This window comes from Centruroides vittatus, unplaced genomic scaffold (assembly GCF_030686945.1).
Source record: "Centruroides vittatus isolate TY-2023 unplaced genomic scaffold, ASM3068694v2 contig_824, whole genome shotgun sequence".
Taxonomy (NCBI): domain Eukaryota; kingdom Metazoa; phylum Arthropoda; class Arachnida; order Scorpiones; family Buthidae; genus Centruroides; species Centruroides vittatus.
In genome coordinates this window covers 353,436-373,913 of record NW_027122537.1, presented here as the reverse complement: position 1 = coordinate 373,913, position 20,478 = coordinate 353,436, and the positions used below count along the sequence as shown (strand labels likewise).

The following is a 20,478-nucleotide window of genomic DNA, read 5'->3' as shown; positions in this document are numbered from 1 at the left end:
GGACAATGTCTTTTTGATGTTTTTTATGAAGCTACAAGAAACTATACTAATATAGATTGGACAAAATGTATTGCAGTATGTAGTGATGGTGCAAAGGCAATAACAAGAAAGAACAGTAGATTAATGAAAATATTAAGAGATTGTTTTATACCAAGGGCGGAATGTATGCACTGCATCCTTCACAGACATGCTCTTGTCACAAAAAATATGCCGGAAAATCTCAATAAAATTCTTTGTTCTGTAAAGCTGGTTAATTTTATTAAAAGCTGACCGTTACAGAACAGGCTTTTGCTAAACTACATGATGAAATAGGCAAAAATAAAAAATCTCTTCTTTTCCATACAGAAGTTAGATAGTTATCGTGACAGAAAGTGTTAACCTGAGTATTGGAATTGTGAGATGAATTAATAATATTTTTCCAGGATAAACAAACGCCATTCTTATTGTTTTTACAGAATAATGAGTGTATGTTGTTGTTGGCTTACTTAGCTGATGTATTTTCACATTTAAATGACTTGAATGTGAATTTACAAGGACGTGATAAAAACATTTTATTAATGGCAGACAAAGTTCATGCGTTCATTAAGAAGCTTGATATCTGGATTATTTGCCTTCAAAGCAAAAATGTCTTACAGTTGTAGTCTAAAACAATGATCAGCAGTCATTATGTATAGACCACATTGTATTTCATGCATTAACACTAATTTTCAGCTATACTACTGAACATCAGTCTAAGTGAATTTTGCTTGTAATGAATATTTAATTTAAACTCTTTTTTTAACATTTAGAATGTCTTCAAGACAATATTATGATATAAAATTAAACTATTAAACATCACCCATTTCATGGTATTTGTATTGTTTTCTGTGATTAAGAACAATTTAAGCATTATTCCAAGTACCCAATATTAATTTTAGCCTAAAAATCACATATTTCCAATATGGATTAATTCAGAAAGTGTATAACAATAGTTAATATATAAGTGTTAAATGTTTTAACAAATAAAATTAAAAACATTCCATTTATGTAAATAAAAAATTTATGATTTTATTGTCTGGTTAAAATTTGTATATACCGTATGTCTCAGCGGATAAGACAATAGTTGAACCATAAAAAATGGCCCCGAAAATCCAGGGTCGTCTTATAGGACAGATACTAAAAAAATAGATTGAAATTTATATAAATTAAAACCATTATAAAAAGACAGACAAACTGTAATTATTTACTAGAAGAGAGTAGTGTATGTGCACAAAATAGAATAGCCCATAGGATGTTTTTGTAAATAGTCAAGGTCATTCATTATCAGAATGCCCGAATTAGTGTGAATGTTTGCAAAAATCGCCAGATGCAAGAAAATAAAATTTGTTCATTTGAAAAATTACAAGTAGGACATAATTCCATATACGCTGTACAGTATTATTATTCAGATAACGATTGCTGATCTAAACTAAATTTATAGGCCGTTGATAGTTTGGGGGTTGTCTTATAGGACAGATACATGCAAAAACTATAAAACTTTGACGAAAATTTATACATCGTCTTATCTGCCGAGATATACGGTATATTGTATAAATTGATCAGACAATAGTTTATAATGTACTGTATTTAAAAGATTCCAATATTACATAAAGTTTTTGTTACAGCATTCTCAGTGATCCATTTTATAAAGATGCCATTGAAAATTCTGCTAGTTATAATACTCGTCTTCGTGTAGAAAGGAAAATGAGATTACCATTTTTAGATGCACAAACAGGTGTTGCTCAGAGTGACTGTGCTCTATGGATGCAAAAGTGGCAAAGAATGCCAGGAATGAATGATGGACAGCTATATACTTATCCTGCAAAAAGATGGAGGAAGAAGAGAAGACAGTATCTTATGAATGATCGTTATTTAACTTGTCGTACTAAGGAAACAGATACCAATGAAACAGGTAATAATGAAAAACATTTATAATTTTAAAATAATTGTAATATCAATTTAGGCAAATAATAATAGTTGAGCTTTAACAAAAGATATAACTTGCAAAATACAATATGCAAGTTATTTCTCTTATAAAATACTCTTGTACTTTCTAAAGAATTATTATTATTATTATTATTATTAAATATAATGAAAAGTTTAAATAATCATATTAAAAATAAAATTTTGATAAGTTTATTCAAAAATATTTCAAATTATAACAAGTAGCTGCTCTTAATTTGTTTTTTACTGATAAAACATTTTTGACCATTATCAGCATGTATTAAGGAACAACTCTTTCTCAAATAATTAATGTTCTTAGAATGCCAAATTACTGAAATACCAATTAATATTCAAGCATAATTCAAAAGCTTAAATGCGTTTTTTACCATTTGATTTGCCTAACAGTTTTCTTCACATATTCAAGGAAGTTTATGCTGTTAATTAATACAGTTCATGTTGTGGCATAGTGTGTGTTTTTTTATCAATAAAAACAAGCAGTTCCTGAATTAAGAATGGTTACTTGTTATAATTTTTGTAATAAGGTGCTGCAATTTACAGATTAAATATAATTATAAAATAACATTTGAAGTACAGTGGTACCTCGGTATACATCTGCTTTAGAATATGTCCAATTCGGAATATGTCCTGTTTGGACGAAACAAATTTTGCTCGGTATATGACTTAATTCAATTATACACACCATCTATGAACAAATTGCAATATTGGTGTACTAGACCAGACTAGACATTCGCGGTGCCACAGTCTATAACTTTGTTAAATTTCTTCTGATTTTAATTTGTAAGTAAAACTTTATTATTTTTATTAATCATGAATTGCAAAAAGGCAAATGAAAAGCAACAGAAAACTAAAAAAATGACTAGAATCACAATGGAACTGAAAAAAGAGATTGTTGAGAAATATGAAGGTGGCATACGTGTTCAACATTTAACTGTTGCATACCATATTCCGAGAACGACGATATCGACAATTGTGAAAAATAAAGACATTATTAAATCTGCTAAAGTTGTGAAAGGGGTTAAATCAATTTCTAAACAGAGATCGGAGACATTAGATCATGTTGAGAAATTGCTTTGCTTTGGATAACTGAAAAACAGTGTGTTGGCGACAGCATATCAGAAGCAATTATTTGTGATTATTACTGTAATAACTTTAAAAATCTATAATAAAATTTATTTTTTTATTAATGTCTCAAACAGTGTTTCAATTATTTTACAATCCCATTAATATACCATATCAAGAGGAGTTTTTTTTACATGAGTACAGGTTAATCATTTTTACATTACTTCTTATGGGAAAGGTTGGTTTGGTATACGTCCTATTCGGTATAAGTCCAAACATCAGAAACTGATTAAGGTCGTATACCGTGGTTCCACTGTATATTATCATTATGACGACTTACACAAATATTAGTATTTGTGTAAGTCATCATAATTGTATATTGTAGAATCTAATTATAATGATTGATTCCTGATTATTATCTGAAGATAAATAATTTGATACCTGAAAAATTAAAATTTACTCATACAATTTTCAAGAATTAAACAATAAAAATTAGTGGAGATTACTTCACTAGTCTGCTATTATGTTACATTGGAAATAAAAAAGTGTCTTTTCGAACAATATTCACAATTCTAAAGAATTTATTTAGAGAAAAGTTTCCATTTGTTAGATTCAAACATTCAATATTTAAAAAATTTTTCAGCAGTAGGATAAAATGTTTGATTAACAGATTTTGATTATTTCAATAATTCATTCTGTTTTGCTAATTATACTTGAAAAATTTTACTTAAGAATTAATTCTATCATATTTATATTTTTATGCATTTATTCTTGTACTGTACATTTCACAGTACCTTAAAAAAAATGCATTCATATTAGATATATTCTTTGGTGTTCAAGGTAATTATGTTACAGTTAAGAAAATCATTAAAAAAGATGAAGCTAAATATTTATTTATTTCTGACTAACATCACAGCAGATGTTATTGAAGTTGTTCTGATTAATTTTATTGTTTTTGATTTGTCAAAATTTTAGAAGCAGTTACTGTAAGTACTGGCATATGTGTTGAATTTCTAAGCCTAAAACAATCTTTCCAAAACTAGTGCATGATTTATATGGTGGGCCCATACAAAATGCAAACCTTTACCACAGAGTGGATTAGCACTCATAACAATTACTGTACACCTCTTACTATAACTTCAATCAGTTGCCATTTTCTATAATATTTCCATATCTTGTTTGGCAAAATTATTTAATGTATTGGGTTGGCCAATAAGTTTGTTTTTTTTTTTTTAGATAAAAATAAAAGACAATTTAAATTATATATATAATTTTATTTTTGCAAAAAACTGTTTCAAGTGCACTACTTTATCTTGTCATTTTCAATGACAAGATAAAGTAGTGTCAAGTCATTGAAAATGAAGTGCTGTTTGTTTAAAGAACTTTGAAGGGAGCAGAAGAGGCAAAGCTGGCTGAATATGGAGGATGATATACAACATTCCAGCCAAACTCCAACAATTTTTGCTGGATTTGCATTGATGCATGTTGCAGGGCATTATCATGGTGAGAGACGACACCCTTGCAATTCACCAATTCTGGACGCTTCTCCTGAATTGTTGTGTTTAATTTGTCCAGCTGACCACAGTCTATATTGGAAAGTGATCATTTTGTTTTTCAGGAGCAGCTTGTAAAACAAGACATCCTTCCTATCCCACTAAATTGAGAGCATGACTTTGTTTGCATGAAATCCAGCTTTTGAAGTGGTTTGTGGCAGTTAGCCACATTTCTCTCATTATCTTTTACACTTGATGTAGACAAACAATCCATTTTCATCCCCCATTATCATTCGTTTCAGAAATGGGTCACTTTCTTTGTGTTTTTTGAGAGAATTGCAATGGAAATGTGAATGATACGATTGGCTTCACTAAGTTCATGTGGAACCTGAACATCAATCTTACTGATGTAATCAGGTTAACACAGATGATTTTCCACACTCAATTTCAATATTTGAAGAATATCTGCAATCTCTTATCATATGGCATGGATTACTGTCGACTAATTCTTATATTTGATCACTGTCTATCTCAAATGGCTAACCTGATTACAGTGCATCTTGAAAGGAAAAATCTCTGGAACGAAATCTTGCAAACCACTTTTGGTGCACACATTTTTTTAATGGCATTCTTATTGTACACCTCATATTGTTTGTATTTTTGTCTTTTTTTAAATAAAAAGCATAATGTGTCAATAATGCACATTTTGTTCACTCATCTTTTCAACACTGACAAACAGACAAAACTAATTGTCAAGCTTTATTTTTGACAAATGTCAATGAATTTCACTTGTCAAATAATCATGTGTTTTCAAGGTTAAAACTAGTAATAATTGCTTTTCAGAGCATCTAACTCAGGGGTGGCCAGCATATGGCCCACGGGCCGGATCTGGCCTGCGTAATGGGTTTATGCGGCCTGCGATTAATTTTTCAATGTTAGCTACTTAACTTTGAATAATTGGTCAAATGGATGATTCGCGATACTTCTTCATTTTTAAAAAAAATTCCATTATAGAAATTTACAACTTTTGTATTCATCTGTTATAAATTTACACTATTTGAAGAACAAAAGACCCCACACTCACTGAAACTCATCTGCCATTCCGCCATGTCACTCTGTTCATGCTGATGTGTGACGCACAGCGCCGCCTGCCTGTTGACATTTTTTTTTTTTTTTGCTTGTACATTTCTTTGCATTGTAAAATGACATTGCGCATGCGTCAGGAACTTCTGTTCGAATAGACCTGACCTGCCACCTGGGTCAGCGTATTTGTATTTAACATGATTTAATTTTAATATTTCATTCAGCCTGTGAAAAAATTTTTCTTTCCGATTCAACCCAGGGGCAAAAACTGTTGGCCACCCCTGATCTAACTCCATCTATTGGCAAAAACCACACAGACTTATTGGCCAACCCAATATATATTAACATAAAAATAAAATTTCAGTACAAATGAACACTATATGCATATTGTTTTCAACAGTTATGACAACCATATGTCATTGATGCAAGTTGCAGAGCTTGTGCAAAGACACATCATAGTATTCTACTATAATATGTTATGTGCAGTAGTTCTGTCATGATAGTATTCTTTATAAACTATTAATAATTTATTGCAGGTATTCATTGTGGCTTGAATATGTTTACTGGTATATGTGATGTACAAGAGAGATCTCAAGTATTTTTATTACCCTTAGAAGTTTTAGCACTTGCTTTGTGTCCTACATAGATCTTGTTGCTCACATCTGTTTTTGTATGAGCTATATATATATAGAAAGGTATTATGGGTAGTATCTTAATGAAAATGGTATAGTGCTATTTACATAAACCATTGTATATCATATCCACAGTTTAGTTCTAGTCTACTGTATGTTGGGAGGTCAACTTACACTGCAAGTATATATCTACACAAGAATTTTAAGCTAGAAATCTTGAAGTTGGGCTTGTATATGCTAGCATATGCAGTATTTAATTTATTCATATTTTTTATTCATAAATTTATTCATTTATTTAATTTTCAAAATCAAAATTATTTACTTCAAAATACTTGGAATCAGAATTAGAACTCAAAAACAAATGAATAAAGATCTTTTTTATATTAGAAATTAAATATTGGCCCATATGAATAAAAACAAAGGCAATGCTAATAAGCATAAGGTAAAAGTAAAAGAATTTCCTCTGTTTTGTATGAATAATGATTACCTTGTACTTCGGAGCAAATTCTTTTGGTAAACAAGTAAAAGGTTCTTGATGTGCAGGTTATGACATGTTTAATTTCATCCATATGTTCTATTTTATTAGCTGTATTCAATTCATATTGATTGTATGCATGTTGGCCTTTGTTAATTAGTGTAAATATCCAACTAACATCAATGCTAGTGAACATGCATCTGTCATCACAAGTTGTTTGTATGTTTAATGTCAGTTTTCCTTTTCTATTTCTATCTGAGTGCAGTCAATCACACCAATTGCAGTTGGAAAGCTGTATTTATTTTGTCATAGCTGTTTTGCTTCCATGACAGAATGATCTGTTGTGGAAAATTTTATTTAATAATCAGCCTGAGCTATTATTTTCTCCGCAACATTTCTCACAGTTCATGATACTGTTGACTGCTCTACACCAAGTTCTTCTCTTTTTAGAATCCAGGGTCAGCTAAATATATTAAACATACTTTCATTTTTTTATAAAGAAGTTAGTGCACCACCACATGATTCAGTCATCACTCCTAAAAATTGTGTGCCAACCATTCAACACTTTCTTCTTCAAACTTAAATAATGCCTTGGGAGGAATGAAGTTTATATTTAACCTTTCTTAGATTAACTACTTCAACCATGGTTAAACATTAACAGAAAATAAACTAGATAAAAGCAACAACAAACCATATTTCATGCAGTTGAGTCAACATCTGACTAGATGCATGTTTTTTGAAGGATATTCTTATGATTTGAAGTAAAAACTTACTTTTATTCATATGGAATACTTATTACTAAAGCAAAACCTTCATTCAAAAGCATTTGCTTTGTGCTTATAAGTATAAGGTTTTGCTTCTATTTTTATTCAAACAGCTAAAATGATTTCTTTCCAATTTTACAAGAATAAGGTAATGCTTGTTTTTATTCATATGGCTCATTATATTTATCTAATAGAACATAATTTATCATTCAAATTAATGTTGGCTCTATTATGATAATGATTGTAACAACATAAAAGAAAGTGTATTTTTCTTAAATTAATATCATCTTACATTTTTTTGATTAAATTATATTGTAAACGATAATATAATTAAATTTAAAACTTAAATCTGTAGATATGCACCAAATAAGTGTCATGGAAAACTCTGCTGCACAAGTTGAAGGAGATGTAGAAAGTGCTGACAAATTAACAGAAGATTCAAAAGATTCTTGGTATAAAGATTTTGATGAAGCTAGTGATCCTCCAGATATTGGTGAACTAGATGATGGTGATTCTGATTATGATGAGTATGAAGATTCATATTTAAGAAAAAAGAAAAGAAAGGTACGGGTAAGGATTCGTTTCAGACTAAAAAGGAAGAATTAACTTTATATTTTTTCATGCTTTATTCATTATTAATTCAGGTTTTTTCAGTTAGAATTAAGAGAAAAATGTTTTTAATTTTAACATAGGACTATCAAAATAATTCAGAAATTAAATTATTTGAAAATGTGGTTTTTTTTATTTCAGTTATATAAATCTTTATTTTGTCTTCTTAATTTCAGAGAACATTTAATTATTATTATTTTCCAGAATACTCGGTCAAAGAAGAAAACAGAACGCAATGATTACAGTGCAGAAACAGAAAAACCCTATAGTTGTGAACGTAAGATTCATTTAAATAAATTTTTAATTAAAACATAAAATGAAAATATTTTCTGGAGGACTGTGTTTGTGGTGTTTTTAAATGATAATTTGAATTATTTATAATTTAACATGTAGAAATGAAAATGTTCAACAGTTTATTAAAAAGTACTATACCTTTTTGAATAAAGCTTTAAAGTCTGTTTTTAATAACATATTTAGAGCGTTTGAAATTCATAAGGAGAAAATATTCAAGGAATTTAAAATAAAATAATTTCATTCAATATTAAATGTAATAGTGTCAGTCATATGTATAGGATAACTGGGCACTCAATTCTTGGTAATATTTAAGAATTTTTTTTATTTCAGTTTGTGGTGCTCGCTACAAGACTCGTCCAGGCCTATCTTATCACTATATGCATAGTCACAATAGTGTATCAGCAGAAAACACAGAGGAGGATTCAAGCAATGCACCTTCTAATGCATCACCTTCGTGTCATGTGACAGGATCAACACCTTCTTCAGCTGGACCTTCCAGTGACAATCCACTTGCAGGTTTGAGGAAATTTCAGGACAGCTTCCTATCTTTCCTAAAGATTCCAAGCAATGGTACGGCAGACATTCACAGCCTCAATAAACATCATACCTCTTCTTCTCCTTACATGGTTTCTCTCATTGCATGGTAGAAAATAATGTTAGATATGATTTATATTTTTAACTGACATATAACTAAAAAAATGTCAGGAGAAGAAGTTGGTAGAAATGTGTGTCTTCCGTGTCAAAAAGAACACAATCTTTATTGTTTGTGTATTGATGCATGTAATTTTTAACAGATGTATTTCAATCATTATCACTTGTCACAATTCACCTGTTGTTCCATATGTTTATGTTTGGTGTAAATTGTTTTGTATAACCATGTCCTGTTTAACTGCATGAATTTTTAAACAAAATATATTAGATATTTGTTGTTAAAAACAAATAAAAAATTCCAAAACCAAAAATTAACTAAATTTTTGTTTCCGTCTGCATTTGAGATAAAGAATTGTTGGAAATGCAAAGATATCAGCTGTTATGAATGTCTGCTTACTTGGTCTAGTGGATTGAGATTTCCTGAAACCTGCCAGTGAATAAACTGTTATATTTGGTATGTTCAGGTAGAATATTGAAAGTGGAAGCATAAGGAATTGTGTGGAATTCATATTTTACATATATTAATTATTTTAATTATTGTGGAATATAAAATTAAAAATTCTGTAATGTTAAGAAATTTAGTATTGAAATCTATATAAAAATATTAATAATTCCTGAAGTAAAATAATCTTAGTTGCTTGTTTGATAGTTTGCATGCTGCAATGGTAAGATACCAACTGTAATGATCTTCTCTAACTTTTGTTCTTCTGTCACGATAAAAATGTAATTTATTTTTATTGTTGCAATTTTAATTTTATTACTAATATACTACTGTAATGTTATTTCATTTGTTTTCCATTAATTATTTTCGTGAAAGGTTTGTTGAAATTCATGATATGATATACAGTAGAACCTTCATCAACTGCACAAATTGGGATCAAGAGTGCTACAATTGTGCAAGGTGTGTGATCGATTCTCCGTTAATAGATATATAAATGATTGCATTTTAAATGTATTTCTTTTTTTCTGTCTCTCTCTCACTCTCTTTTTTTTATCTTTAAATAATTGTATCTTGCAATTTTTATGATTGTGTGCAGTTTATGATACAGTTGATAAAGGTTTTATTGTATTTATCTTTAGTGGTCAAAATGGAAGCACAGAAATGTCTAAATACATGATTCACATTACACTTCTGATTTTCCTTTTTATGTCAATCAAATTTGTTCTATCACCTGCAGATTAAATTTATTATTTAATGAAAATGTAATTTAAATTCTTCATATATTAAAAATATAAACTAACTGTTGTAATAAATAAAACAGTAACATATATACATTAAATTTTAAATATAAATTACTTTGAAATCTACAGCAAAGAAATTCTTTTTGTATTATGTCTTAATAAATACAGATAAAATTTAGTGATTTCAGTAGATAATTATTGAAATAATTCATTACTCTTAAATTTCATTGGTCTCTGGCTCTGTTTTGACTACTATTTTACATTTTATAATAAAAGTGAAGTTATAACTTTGAAATAATATTGCAGTAAATCAGTTTTAATTTCTCACTTTAAAATTTTTTCTTAATTTCCTGTTTACTAGTTCATGTAGTCTCAAGATATTTTGTACAAAAGCTAGTTTAGGATATAACTGTCATAATAATAATATCAGATCATAGCAGAACTATCTTTCATGTGGTCTTAATGTAAGTGCTTATTATGCATGTCATTATGTAACTTTGTAAGGATATGTTCTCTTTAATCACAGTTCATTTTGTAAAAATGTATATATACTTTGGAAGTATAAAATTCAGTTTCTGATGTTTTATTAACATCTTTGTGTTGAAGTTTTCTGTAATATTTACTTGACAATCTAAAATTACTAACACCAAGCAGTCAAACTATACAGAATTATATAGGAGTAATTTTAATTAAAAAGTATATTTTATAAGTTTGCATGACATGATTTAATTTTAAAAGCATTAAATACAGTAAAACCAATATTAAAAAAAAATATGCGTATATTTTGTAAAGTGGAAATCGTTAAAATTATATTAATATGAAATATTTCTAACATTTATACTCTATTTAAATATTTTTGGCACACAAAATCAAATTAGAACTCATATATTTAAAACAAATATAAAAAAGCAAGATATTATAAATTATATGAAAAATATTTCTGAATTTCGTTCTCTTCAGTTGTAGCATAAGCTCATTTTTATAAATACCTTTTTAAAATATTTTTGTTTTGTCTTTTATTTATTAGGTCAGAAGAGTGCCTCTGGAAAATCTGGAGTATCTGCGAGTCCTTATTGTGATTTCTGTCTTGGTGATAATGTAGAAAATAAAAAGACGAGACAGGCTGAAGAACTTGTTTCATGTGCTGATTGTGGCAGATCAGGTAATTATTGAGATATGTATAAATATAGATACATAGCCAAACAATTGCCTTAAATACTCAGGCTATAAATCTGCTAATTTTAATAATTAATACTAAGTAATTTGCTACTAGAGGTAGATATCTACCTCTAGTAGCAAATTTAGTAGAGATCTAGAGATCAGATTTGGTAGCTACTAGAGGTAGATATCTACCTCTAGTAGCCAGCAAATCTGATCTCTAGTCATAATTGGTATAGGCCTAGACATTAACTTTATCAATGAAGACTAATATTGAAGAGTCATTTTAAGAAAAAAATAATAATACTGTTGCAAGATCCAAAACGTCAAAAGAAATAACTCCGGTACAGGCGTTTGTAAGGTAAAAAAAAACTTTTTTTGTATTAAACTATTAATACCAGTACTAGAATTTCTGACTACAAACATAAGTTATAATTTCAATAATAATAACTTAGTATAAAACAGAATTGTTATAAAGTTAGAAAAGTTATAAAAAAGAAATTTCCTGTAACAGACAATACATAAAATGTGTCCTTAAACTTTGTCCTTTTCACACACATCAGGAATTAAGTGTCTTCTGGGCTGAATCAATCTTTTTTTAAAGATTACTCATCTGCTTCAATATGTAAAATATTAAAATCTTCCATCTGGTGAAGGCACAATCAATTAAAAAGTATACATTTGATTAAAAAAAATTGCCAGGACAATAGTGCAATAAGAAATTTCAGGACATATTTTATGTATTGTCTGTTATAAATAAAAGAAAAAATTTCCTGTAAATTTTTCTAAGTTTAAATACTTATAACAATTCTGATGTAAAAAATTTCCAGGACAATAAGTTTCAAATTCAGTATTTACGATAACGAAAATGAATAGTACAATTTACAAAATTACAGTTATTCAAAATCTTGGATAATTAACCTGATTAGGGAAAGAACCTAGAAGGAGAACCCCTAGTCAGCACCATATCAATCAATCAATAACAATTCCACAGCTATACACTGACTAGCAGAAGTGACATCTATTGATAGATTGCAGTATGACTTTAATTAAAAATCGTCTTTTATATAATGTTAATTTGCATATTGAACATGCTTACAAAAAATAAAAATAAAATGTTTCATAACTAGTGTTTTTACTAGTATCTAGTTACAAAAGTATAGTATGATATTATTTAATATTTAAACTCTAAATTAGTGAGATGCAATTCCTTTCATTGTTAGTATGAAATTATGCAAGTAATGTACTAGCCAGGAAATATTGAGATAGCAGTTTAAGTTTAACATAGCTCAACCCTCAAAACTAAGAATAACAGAAACAAATGAAAAATGTATAATGCAAGTAACTAAATATAACTATAAATAAAAATATCTCTTGCTACTTTACACTATGTAAAACAAACTTGTCATATTTTTCCATTATGTTAAACTGAAATCAATTCAATTACCATGAAAATGAAGGGCTAGGTTATTTTTTTTTTTTTGCCAATAATTATAATAATAATCTGTAGAATTGCTTGATTTAATTATCTTCCAAATTTTTATGTAATGTAAATAAATGTTTCCTTCTATAAATGAAGCTGTCTTGTAGAATTTTATTATTTTTATATGTATATTGCTTAAAAATAGATGATTTATTTGGTCCATTTTCATATAAATTTGAACTTATGATTTTATAAATAAAGTTCTCATTTAAAATTTTTAGTACTGCCACTTTAAAATTTATAACAGAAATATGTAAAACTAAATACGTTAAATGGTTATAATTAACCTTTCTTTATTCAATACTGCTTGTAGTATAATGCCATATGAATTTCACTGCAATCTGTTCATTAGATGCTCTGTAGTATATTGACAAGTACAGGGTGATTCAAAAGTCACAGAAATTTTTAAAAATTAATAACTCGCAAACTATTTACAGTAAGATGATGTGGTTTTCACAGAAATGCTTAAGAAGAAGCAAGATTTTTTTAGGTGTAAAAAACTGAAATTATTTGTAAATTTATTAAAGTAAGAATAAAACAATAAAAATGTTCTTAGTGTAAGCTCTAGCAACACTAGTAACAGCTTCACAGAATTATTAGAGCTTACACTAAGAACATTTTTATTGTTTTATTTTTACTTTAATAAATTTACAAATGATTTCAGTTTTTTACAGTGCCATCTATGGCAAGAAATTTAACTATTTTGATACTAAAATTTTTATTACACCTAAAAAAATCCCACTTTTTTTTAAGCATTTCTGTGACTTTTGAATCACCCTGTACTTTACAAAAGAATCTTTTTCAATGACCTGATAAATAATGGAAAAGATTTCAATGCTTACCAGGAAAAAGTGATATCAAACAACCATGAGGAATTTATTTCATATATACGTTATTTTAGCATAAATAAATTTGAGTAAGAGAAATTAAAGTAATAACTTTATTTCCACATTCCATCAACTCCAAATATGTCAATATTCTCAAGTAGCCAGAGTTACATTGTTATCATTTTGGTATTAGAAGCTACAATAAAAAACTTGAGTGTATTTTCTAGTTTAATATGTCTTAATAAGGTTAATATGATCACATTTAGGGTTCACTATAAGAGATGTTAACTATATAAGGTAATTTTTCTTGTGATAGTCAAAAATAGAACTTCTTACCCACAAAACTACTTGCTGTATGATTTGGACACTAAATGTCAGTGAAATCTAGGGTTTGTCAGTTTTTAAAACCCAGTTTTGGAAATTGATTTTTTGAAGAAATTTGTATATTTGAAAACCAGGTTTTCCCAACTAAAAAACCGGTTTTTGAGCCTATTAAACATATAAATAAATTAATTATTTGATTAAAAACATCAACATTTTGACACAAAATCATCTCTGGCATAAAATGGGAATATTGTTAAATACTAAGTTTCATAAAACTAACTACAAAAACAAAAAGACCCCCTATACCTAAAAACTGTCCAATTCTCTCTACAATAGGGAGAAATCTTTCAATGGAAATACAATAGAAAGATTTGTACACTTAAAAGAATGTGTTGTGTTAGTTTTTAATGACATCAGTGCTTCTCACACATGGAACGAAGCAGAGTATTGTAAAATTGTTCCTTAAAGTTTAAGGACCAATACGTTTAGTTGCTGATGCCTTAGGATGACAAAGTTTGCATCTTGTCGTCCTATTTATTAACAAGTGAAGGCATATTTGAATTCCTGTTATGTGAATTGAAAAATTTGAAAATTGAAATTAGTTCCAAGTTGTTACATGCTGTAGAGGTACAAATTCAAGAGAGAAGACAAATGGGGTTAGTAACACTTCTCTTTTATTTACAAAATCCACAAAATGTTTGGACAAAATCGTCTAGTGTATTTCTTCCACTAGCTGCAAAATCTGATATTAAGTTATCTGGACAAATATTATCGAGATTATATCCAAATTATTCTATAGAAGATGACTGCAATGATGAAAAAGTGGTAAAGAAGAAAATCAAGCTGTAGCTTTAAAAAATGCTATGGAAAATCAATGCATAAATATCTCCAAGAACCTGAAGAAGTGACTTTGTCCTAAGACACTAAAAAAGGAGTTTTTAGTATTAGAGGGTACAAACAGAAGAACAAAAATTTTAGATTTATTATTTAATGCTTTAAAGACAATTAAACCCAGCTCAGTAGCAAGAGAGTTTTTTTTCTATTTCTGACAATTTTGTGCACAAAATAAGGACATGGTTGAGCAATAGATCTATAGACGTTCTTTGCTTTCTAAAATCATATTTTTTTTAGTAAAAATAAGAAATAAAATATTTTGTAGGCATTCAGTGTTGTTCATTTTTCTTTATGGTTTTCTATGGAGTATATTTTATAGTTTAATATGATAATATAGCATTTCCTTTTTTGTTTTGTGTAGATGTTGGTCGATTTTATTTTGTTATATTTTTGAAATTTTATAAATATTACATAAATTAAAAGTTTTAAAATAAGTTATAAATATTCCTAATTTCTGTTTTTTGGGGGAGGAGTAAAAAATTTGAAAACCAGTTTTGTAGAAAAGTTGAGATTTTAAAACTGGTTTTTTAAAAAGTCAGTTTTTGTGTAAACCTAGTGAAAAACATTGCCAATTAAACTTATTTTATTTATCATAGCTATTTATAATTTACTTGTGTCTAAAGATTACATTTTTTCAATATAATCTTACATGTAAAATATAAGAATCAATTATAAGATATAGTTTCATATAGTGGAAAGAAAGTTGTAATGATAGTTATGGACACACATACCACTTTTAGTAATCACTCTGGACTCACTTGAACTGAAACATTATGCTAAGTAAGTAAATAAAACTGCAATTAGAGGAAATTCTGATTTTATAAATCAGAATTTCCTCTAGACATATTATATTATCAGAATAAGAAGACCTGTTTTATGTCTGAACAATGTTATAGTTTATAGAGTTTTATGTCTGAACACTCACACTTACCAGTGTGGAACAAAATATGAACTTAACAACTTCTGCTGCCCATTTGTCATGAGGAAACCACATATTGAGCCAACTGCTGCAGTTTTGTGTTTTGTTCCATTACATTAAATAGGATACGATAATACATTGAGGCAAAATTTGAGTTCACAATTGACTCAACAGAAATTATTCTGGCTGTTTCTACCTTTGTAATTATTATTATTAATTAATAAACAATTCATCCAGTAATTGTTTGTCTGCTACCAACTTCAACATAATGCCAGTAATTTAAACTATTTAAGAAAATTGCACAACTCCATAAAAAGTAAGGATAGTTTAACATTAGAATAAATAAAGGAGTCCTACATTTATTCCAAGACATCCCATCCCATCATCAGATCCTATTAAAAATTGGAACAAAAATGTCTTCAATTTTTTTTGGTTCCAATTTATGTAGAATCTACCCATTTGCATTGCCAAAGAACTGATGATTGTATAAAATCCTATATAAATATTTTTCAAATTCTGCTTTGTCTTTAAGATTTGGCCTACCAACAATTCATATCAAAAAATAAAATTAAACCTCCCACCAAAAAGATAACAGAAATGGAAAACATAGTTGTATCAACATGTACTGTACAAACTGAAGCTTTATTTTAAATGTTAAAAATTGATTTATTGAATACATGGAAGTTGAACTTGTTTGCTGTATACAATTACATGTATACATTTGCAGAGGAGATTTTGAGAAGTTCTTGTGAATTATTCTATTTAATTTTATAAGAAGCAAAATATTATTCAAAGTAAATTTACAGTGAAAAACTCTTGCTTTCCAACTTTTTTTTTACTGTAAAACAAATAGATACAGGTTTTGTTTATGTTTATTACAGTAGGCCCTACTTGGACAACAATTACTTACTTCAATATGTTGACAGAAGCATAAAAAACAAAATTCCTTTAAAAAGTGAACAGCTCTAGTGTTAGTATTTTTGGAGGAAATTTGAAAAATAGGTTTTTGGCAAGTACTATACATATATACAAATACAGTCAAACCTGTTTTTATGCGGGGGATAGGGACCGCATTAAAAAAACGCATTAAAAAAAATCTCACGAAACTTCACGAATGGCTGTAAATAATAGTTTTCGCGACACAATTAAACAATATTTTTTTATGCGGTCAACAGGGACCGCATAAAAAAAGTCTCACATAGAAAATAACTCAAAACCGTACGAAATAGAATTTATTGACAACAGATGTCAGCACTTGACTGCATCGTCTGGTCTATCGTCTGTTTTACATATTTTTGTCCAGGTGGTGTTTTGTTGACTTAAAAAGTAAATTATTTCATTTTTCGCATATTCATGCAATAATATTACTATAATAAGTGCATTTATGCTATAATAAGTTTATTTAGCTATAATAAGTCAACGTAAGACATGACGAATCGCACGAGACTAGTCGCCAACTATACCGCACAAATTAAAAATTCGCATTAAAAAAATCGCACAAATAAAAATCGCACATAAAAAGAGCGCATAAAAACAGGTTTGACTGTATATATTTATATTTACAATGGTTCAGTGGTTTTTTCAATGTGATCCTGGTGATTTAACAACTTTCTTGATGACCTACAGAGAAAAAATTTTTCCTACTCCCGCTGTATGGGAAGAAATCAAAGAAAAACTAGAGGTTTTCTTTTGTGCAATGAAAAATTAACTAAACATTTGGAAAAATGCATCACTAGAAATGGTCATTATGTTAAAAAATTAATATATATGATTAAAGTAAATGATTTTTAGGTTAATGTGAGCCTAGGTATACAAAATGGCAGCGCTTCCGGTTGCCATCTTGTTTGCACATTTGCATGTGCAACAAGATGGCGACCGACGTTTAGGTTATTGTCGGCCGATGTCGACAATAACCTAAACGCATTTATATTTAAACTTTTTTAAAACTAAAACATTTTTAAAACGTAAATTTGCTACTTACTTTTTCCTACTCTTGGACCATAAACGAAAAATAAAAAAGTCATCATACTACCTATAAATTCAATCGATGCATGGACAAAGTGAATTACAAGATTCTATACATCAATGGTTCGAACAAAATTTGCCTGTATTGTACATAAATTTTACTCCTCTTAAGAACTGCAGTCTTAGGATTCACATCTCTCGCCTTTTCATCTACGATAGGCAGCGTCTCCACAGAGGGTGGCACCTGCAATCCACAGCCACCTAGCCTTCCATGTGTCGTTCACGTTGTCTTTCGGGTCGGAAATCAAACTATTACATATCCTTGGTTATGACAAAATTTAACACTTTTGAACACATTTACACACTTTAAACGCACATTTGAACCACATATAAACCCTTTACAAAATTTTTACCTCACACAATGTTAACATACCTTTAATATGCTTTTATGACATTTAACACACATTAAACACATTAAGGACACGTTTAACATGTTAATTACCATTGACAAACTTTCCTCCTCGATAACTTTAGGCTTCAAGTAAATTGTACAAACTTTAAAAAAACACACACACTTTTAAAAAAATTAACAACGTGCATAATCCGTCTACATCGTAACCAAAATTCGAAATTCACATTATTCCTCGTGTTTTTTGAACAGAATTTTTTGATGGATATTTGCATACGAAGGCATCATTACTATCAGCATCATCTACATTTCTTTTCTAAAAACACTTCCCATCGAGGTTACCGGAAGCGCCGCCATTTTGTATACCTAGGCTCACATTAACCGATTTGTACTAGTATTTAAAATTGCTGCATTATCCTATCTATTTCTAAACTAATTTTATAAAAATGGAAACCTTTATCAATCAACCCTTGTAAATAGGTAACATTTCAAGAAACTCTTTAATAGGAGAGAGAGAGAAATAAACATGACTGAAACTAGTGTTTATTTTTTGTCACAGATAAACTATATCAGGTTATAAAGGTAAAATTTAGATATTTCAATTTTTTCTAGAACATTTGCTTTGAGTATATTAGTAGAGTACAAGGGGATTTCATCACATATTTCATTAAAAATAGGCATACCAGAAATGTCTGACAATATGAAACTCAGAGCAACAGCATGCAAATATGTACTTTTATCACTTCAAAAGTGGTCACAGCATATCGCAAGGAATTTGGAAAGGATGCAATCATCAGGCAGGCCTGCTACAATTCGTCAAAAAATTGAAGAGTGCAGATTTCACATTTCAAGATGAAAATTGATAACAACATTCTCCTGCAACTGATAGACAGTATACAAAAGTAGTATCTGCAGTGACCACCAGAGAATTAGCACAACAACTTATGTGTTCCCATGCACTCCAAAAATTGACAAAGTTTAAATACCACCATGACAATGCAGCACATACAGCAAAGATGACCCTCAGAGAAGCTGGCCTGACTGAGTGGGATGTTCTGCTTCATCCACCTTACAGCCCAGACTTATAACCAGCTGACTACAATCTGTTTCACACCCACAGAACCGTATTGCCACTATTCAGTTTGATGACAATGCCTATGTGAGAAAGACACACAAGACTTTCTTCAAATATAAACTCCAGTTATTCTATGCTCACAGGATTGAAAGTTTGCAGCAAAGGTAGTGAAATGTGATTGATATTGATAGTGATTACCTACAAGACTAAACTGTAATCATTGTTAATTGTCAATAAAGTTTTTCAAAATGTCTAAATTTCACATTTACAGACTGGTACAGTGACATTTACAATGCTTAATACAAGATATGCCAGAAAGGTAAGATTACTTCTAGGTGTTCATTTCCAGTGTTTTATGTCCAATATCTCTGTAACTAGAGAGAATTGACCATGCTAATGTTACCTCATAACCATTATTGTGTGACCACAAATCCACTTTCTTGTTTTTTTTTTGGTTCTGATGCATCCTATATGTGCATTTCTAATTCCTTTTATGTGGTGTTTGTACTGTAATAGCATTTTTATTTTTTCAAAAATCAAGAGTTTTATTCATTATTTAGATTCAAAAAGTATATAATAATGGAAAAGTTATTGTAAAGATTAATCTTTTGAACTTTATGAGTTACATATAGAACCAAACCTGATATACTTTATTAATCAAATGATACAACTGGATTATTATCAGGCTACAGTATGGGTAATTAATTAATATGATAAACAATTTGGACTAGAAGTATGTGGACAAGCTGCCATCTCAGACTTCAGGAATTGTAAAATTTGTCATGATGATGATGTATTTTTTTTTGTCTAAGATTTATAATTGATTTAATTATTATAAATATATATGGTGTTTTAAAAGTAAAATAAAATTTAGTTTTTAAATGTAAAAATATTTTATTTTACATTGTAGCACATCCAACATGCCTTCAGTTCACACCAAATATGACAAACTCAGTCAAAAAATACAGATGGCAGTGCATTGAATGCAAGTCCTGTGGTCTCTGTGGCACATCTGATAACGATGTAATTATTTTTTATATTTTATATGAATTTATATTCATCAATAATAATTTAATTAATATGTATGGATATAATTTTTATTGAAGGATCAGTTATTGTTCTGTGATGATTGTGACCGGGGCTATCACATGTATTGTCTAAATCCTCCTCTCTCTGAACCACCAGAAGGTTAGTATGTA

The 20,478-nt window shown here is 29.0% G+C and overlaps 1 protein-coding gene across 5 annotated transcripts in view; it reads left to right on the top strand.

Annotated features, from left to right (window-relative positions):
* The window catches only part of d4, a 46,517-nt gene that overhangs the window by 24,894 nt on the left and 1,145 nt on the right, over positions 1-20,478 (top strand). Inside the window, exons 2-8 of one of the 5 annotated variants that reach the window (XM_067278871.1) lie at positions 1,644-1,930; positions 7,845-8,053; positions 8,303-8,375; positions 8,723-8,962; positions 11,253-11,387; positions 20,190-20,302; positions 20,386-20,467. In XM_067278871.1, the coding sequence (XP_067134972.1) occupies positions 1,644-1,930; positions 7,845-8,053; positions 8,303-8,375; positions 8,723-8,962; positions 11,253-11,387; positions 20,190-20,302; positions 20,386-20,467 (1,139 nt within the window). Of the gene's footprint in view, positions 1-1,643; positions 1,931-7,844; positions 8,060-8,302; positions 8,376-8,722; positions 9,945-11,252; positions 11,389-20,189; positions 20,303-20,385; positions 20,468-20,478 lie in introns of those variants that run through there. The other 4 variants (XM_067278872.1, XM_067278870.1, XR_010881886.1 and 1 more) reach the window with 4 other exon arrangements.